Here is a 5659-nt window from a genome sequence, read left to right as displayed (position 1 = left end):
ATAGGACATAATGGACGGCTATTCAATATAGCCTCTACTTGTGCGAAAAGAGTAGATATTTCTTCGAATGTTAAGTGTGAATTACCCATAACGCGCTTAATGTGAAATTTTGCGGATTTTATTCCGGCCTCAAAGATTCCGCCAAAGTGAGGAGCGTAAGTTAGTGGAAATACAAATTTTATTCCATCCTCACTTGCAGAATCAGATAGATGTAGAGTTTATTTTGAAAAAAATATTGATTTATTTAGAACCTGCTACAAAATTGCGTCCGTTATTACAGAACACCTCAGCTGGCCAGCCCCGGCGTGACACGAATCTGCCAAATGTCATGAGGAAAGCGTTTTTCTAAGTTCAATAATCGTAATTTGGCTAAGTTGTATGACTGTCCAAGACAGTTGGGTGATTCCTTTAGAGGTTAACTCACTGAGAATCTACCGGACTCTAAGCGGAAAGTGTGGGATAGAAAATGAGATTCACATGCCTTCTCACTTTCACTCAATTTGGATCAGTTAGGAATATTGTGTTCTTTTTTTATAATAAATAAATTGATTTTAAAAATTTGGATCTTAGTGAAACTTCTTCAAGTTCCCAGAATTTAGTTAGGTCATTGTGAATTTTAGTATTGTCATCATTAAGACTGTTTGATATTATGGAATGGTTACATTGTACTGTTTTGTTTTTGTGTGATGTAGTGATTGTAGCCATAGGCCCCGAAATAATCCAACCAAACTGAGAGCTTCTTAATTTTGGATTATTAGGACCGAGAGAGTGAGTCTCGCGGCCAAGAATCTCCCAGAAAAAATCGGCACCGATGAGTATTTCAATCGGCGCTGGTTGGTGATAGTTAGGATCTGCTAATTGGATGCCATTAGGTATTTGTATTTGTGTAGTGTCTATAGGTAATTTAGGTATGTGACCTGTTATTTGTGGTAATACTAAAAAGCCTGATGTGACGTTGAACTGGTTGACTAATGACCTCAATTGCGCCACACAGGTCTCTGTGACCTTACCGGTATGATTATCGCCTATGCCCATAAGGTTGACATGCCAGTTTGAGTTTGACGGTAAACACAGCTTCTGTTTAAGGTCTCCGTTATGAATGAAGACTGGCTTCCACAATCTAATAGGGCCCGAACTCTTTCTGTTTGGTTCGTCCGTGGATTACCCACCTTTTTTTTTTTTTTTTTTTATTGCCTTTGTAGGCAGACGGGCATACGGCCCACCTGATGGTGAGTGGTTACCGTCGCCCATGGACTTCAGCAATGCCAGGGGTAGAGCCAAGCCGCTGCCTACCGCAAAACCACCTCGATTAAGGCTGTAGTTAACAAAACTTGATTTGTATTTTGTTTAGAAAAATTTACAATAGTATCGTCAGTGCTGTGTGGCACGGACAAGGCACTGGAAGTGAGTATATTGTTAGATACAGTATCTACTGGTTTATGTATGAGAGTATTGTGTCTTCCTTTGCACTTAAGACACGGACCGAGACGACAAGTTTGTACCTTGTGACCTAGCCTCAAACAATTAGTGCATAGTTTTAATTTGTATACTTCAGCTATACGCTCCTCTACGCTCTTACTAATGAAGGTAGGGCAATCGTAGATTCGATGACCTTGTTGACACACTACACACGATATAAGATTTGCAGGAGCAGTGGTTTCATTGCTAGTGCAAGCAAAAGATTTTGTATATGGCTTATCTTGCTTATTATTAATATTAGAAATAGTGAATTTAGAATGCATTGATTTATATGAATTACGATTTATAGACTCAAGGACGTCAGCACGATTAATTAAAAATTTATAACATTGTTCCAAATTCGGTACATCATCCAACGCGCCACGACACTCCTCCTATTTCAAAAGAGTGTGGCTGTCTAGCTTTGAGCTCATTATGTGAATTATGAGGACATCCCATTTGTCGGTAGGTTGACCTAGGCTAGACAATGCTATTGTTTCACGGGGCCCGGAGAGCGCCGCCTCAGAGGGCCCACCTTGTGATCGGAGGCGTTCGCGTCGAGATCGAGGCGACCGGGTTACGGTACCTCGGTCTCGTACTGGACGGTCGTTGGAGCTTCCGCACTCACTTTGAGAGATTAGGTCCCCGATTGATGGCGGCTGCCGGCTCGCTGAGTCGGCTGTTGCCGAACGTCGGGGGACCTGGCGTGGTGGTGCGCCGCCTCTACACGGGGGTGGTGCGGTCGATGGCACTGTACGGGGCTCCCGTGTGGTGCCACGCCCTGACCCGCGACAACGTTGCGGCGTTGCGACGTCCGCAGCGCGCGATTGCGGTCAGGGCGGTTCGTGGATACCGCACCGTCTCGTTCGAGGCGGCGTGCGTGCTAGCTGGGACGCCTCTCTGGGACCTGGAAGCGGAGGCGCTCGCTGCGGATTACGCGTGGCGATGCGATCTCCGCTCCAGGGGGGAGCCGCGTCCTGGCGCGGCGGAAGTTCGAGCGCGGAAACTTCAATCTCGGCGTGCCGTGCTCGAGGCGTGGTCTCGCCGCCTGGTGGACCCCGCCTACGGGCGACGAACCGTCGAGGCGATCCGCCCGGTCCTCTCGGACTGGGTGAATCGCGACCGAGGACGTCTCACCTTCCGGGCGACGCAGGTGCTCACGGGACACGGCTGTTTCGGTCGCTACCTGTACCTCGTCGCCCGGAGGGAGCCGACGCCGAAGTGCCACCACTGCAGTGGCTGCAACGAGGACACGGCGGAGCACACGCTCGCGTACTGCCCCGCTTTCGCGGAGCAGCGCCGCGTCCTCGTTGCAAAAATAGGACCGGACTTGTCGCTTCCGACCGTCGTGGCTACGATGCTCGGCAGCGACGAGTCCTGGCAGGCGATGCTCGACTTCTGCGAGTCCACCATCTCGCAGAACGAGGTGGCGGAACGGGAGAGGGAGAGCTCTTCTTCCCTCTCGGCGCCGTGCCGCCGCCGTCGAGCCGGGGTTCGGAGGAGGGCGTTTGTCCAGCTCCAGCCCCTATGAGGAGGCAGTCTCCTCCCGGTGATGGTCACGGGGCGACCTAAGGGGGTTGAGGCTGCGCCGCACGCTACCGTCACTCTAGCGCGCTGGCACCAGGAGGACGGGACGGCGCGTCGGCGGCTGCGCACTGCGATGCGGTCCGCATTTTCGTCGTCGCTGTCGTCGCCGAACATACTGTTGAAGAGCAACCCGGTCGGCGGTGTATCGCGTTCCGACCCGGCAGGCTGGTTCTGGCCCAGCGGGGTATCCCGGAACACCAGCGGCACCGCCCGGGCGGCCTGGTAGGGCCGCCGTACCGCGGAGACTGACGTCGTTGGTCGTCGACTATCGCCTCGACGACCCGTCGGTCGGGCGTCCTCGGGGTGGCGCCGCGTGTCTGGTTGTAGTGTTGACCGCGGGAACCCCCCTACTCTGAACGGGTTCTGACCCCGGACGGAGATCGGACGTCGGGTGTAAGAGTGCAGGGGAGTCGTTTAGTGGGTGGGCCCTAAAATCCTTGGGCCCGCGATCTGCTCTCAACACCTGCAGATCGTTGAGTCTCACATACCCCGCGCGCCCCCTAGGCGCGGGGACCTCGTAGGAGGTTCGGCCCCCGGCCCGAGAAAAAAAAAAAAAAAAAAAGGCTAGACAATGCCCTTAAATTCTTAGTGATGTGATCTACCATAAATCTTAAAGATCTATCAGACTCACGAATTGTCTGTTGAATATTTAATAATGAATTTAAATGATGATTTATCAATTGACGCTTATTATCATAACGACTGCATAATAACTGCCAAGCACTTTTATAGTTGGAACTAGAAACTTCGAAGTTAGTAATAACGCGTGCTGCATCACCCGTTAAGTATGACATTAAATAATGAAACTTATGAATTGGAGCAATTCGCTCATTGTTATGAATTAAACTCAGAAACGTGTCACGGAACTCAAGCCAACGGAAATATGATCCGTCAAACTTAGCAATCTGTATTTGGGGCAATTTAAATCCCAAAACATCATGATGATCGATATTACACTGAGCTGATGACTGACTAGAGTTAAGATCTTTGTAATTACTTTCGTCATGTTTACTTGCATGATGTTGTTTAATAATGCTTTGAGCGGAAACGATGTTTGTAATAAATAACTGCTCAATGTCATCTCACTCATCAACCTCGTTTGTCAAACCACTACGATTCAAAACCTCTATCTGAGTCTGCAAGTCGTCAAATCGATTTGACAGTGACTCAAATTTGCTAAGCTTAAGTGTCAATTCAGCAAGTTCAAGAGAAGTTAGTGTTTCTTTTGAGCTTGTTTGAGTTAAATAGTTCCGAAATTTAGTTATTTGCCCCTTTATGGAGCTACGTTTAACAAAAAGATCCAGCAAATCTTGAGAGTCTTTTGCACTAGTTTCACCTCCCATCTATATCTATACTAATGTTATAAAGAGGAAAGATTTGTTTGTTTGTTTGTTTCGAATAGGCTCCGAAACTACTATACCGATTTGAAAAATTCTTTTTCCATTAGATGCCGATATTGTCCCTGATGAACATAGGCTACTTTTTTTAATTTTTTATTTATTTATTTTTTTTGGTTTCATGTGTGTTTTAATGTTTCCGAAGCGAAGCGAGGGCGGGTCGCTAGTGATAAATAAAAATTGTAAGTTTTCTAATGTATGTATTAAGTAAAAAGTTTGTAAATTAATTTAATATAATTATTATATGTAACTGGTAAAAAGAAGCAATAAGAAAAGCAAAGTCTAGTCTAGATAATGAAATGAATGCAAAAATAGAATAAAATCTGTTTAGTTAATTAATAAATTAAAAATATTAAAGTTATCTCACGCTCCTCGACTAGACGTGACCTGCACTGGAGTCCGGCCCTGCTGCACTCTCACTCGGAACCCTGGGACACAGCGGGGCTGAACTTGTTTATCGCAGCCAGTGTGCTTAGTGCCAGTAGTTTTGTAACGTTCTCACTAGCGAGCCAGTTTGCTCAAATTTGTATGCAATTGGAACAGCGCCCCTAGCGGCAAACGTACTCGGTGTTATTTTGTGAGTGCGAGTTCATATTAACGTTGTGATCTCGTAACCGAGTAATTTTACCGAAATGAGTACTACGAATGACATTTGTGCGAGTGCGTGTTACAAATTAGTGGATTTTAACGTTTCGATCGAGTATTTCTTTAGTAGTTTTATTTTTCCAAACTAGAGAGGCAAAAGTATCATGCTATAGAGCCTAATCTTTTTTTATGAAAAATGATAATATGGAGTGAAATGGATTTGATTAATTTGAAACATTAATCAATTGGCATGGAATGACATGAAATGAGATTAGATAATATGGGATAAAATATAATATCAGTAAGATGCTGATTATTTACTGAGATTTTTTTCAGTGGAGTTTTTCGAAGACTTCGAGAAGCTACGTCCAGCGGTTTTGTTAAAAATTTTTACATTTTCGCACTTTCACAGATACTAAACAGTTAATAAACCAACTTTATTTTGTTATTGCATAGATGGGTGGACGAGCTCCCGGCCCACCTAATCTTAAGTGGTTACCGGAGCCCATAGACATCTACAACGCAAATGCCGCCTCCCGCCTTGAGATATTAGTTCTAAGGTCTCAGTATAGTTACAACGGTTGTCCCACCCTTCAAACCGAAACGCATTACTGCTTCACGGCAAAAATAGG

General features: G+C 46.0%; 1 protein-coding gene across 1 annotated transcript; it reads left to right on the top strand.

Annotated features, from left to right (window-relative positions):
* The first annotated feature begins 1176 nt into the window (after positions 1 to 1176).
* Positions 1177 to 3606, top strand: LOC134201673 (uncharacterized). The gene has a single exon (XM_062676915.1). The coding sequence runs from the start codon at positions 1946 to 1948 to the stop codon at positions 2987 to 2989; it is 1044 nt and encodes a 347-aa protein (XP_062532899.1). The 5' UTR covers positions 1177 to 1945; the 3' UTR covers positions 2990 to 3606.
* The last annotated feature ends 2053 nt before the right edge of the window (positions 3607 to 5659 follow it).

The sequence above is a fragment of the Bombyx mori genome, chromosome W (genome assembly GCF_030269925.1).
Source record: "Bombyx mori chromosome W, ASM3026992v2".
NCBI classification, from domain to species: domain Eukaryota; kingdom Metazoa; phylum Arthropoda; class Insecta; order Lepidoptera; family Bombycidae; genus Bombyx; species Bombyx mori.
This window is presented reverse-complemented; position numbering and strand designations above follow the sequence as displayed.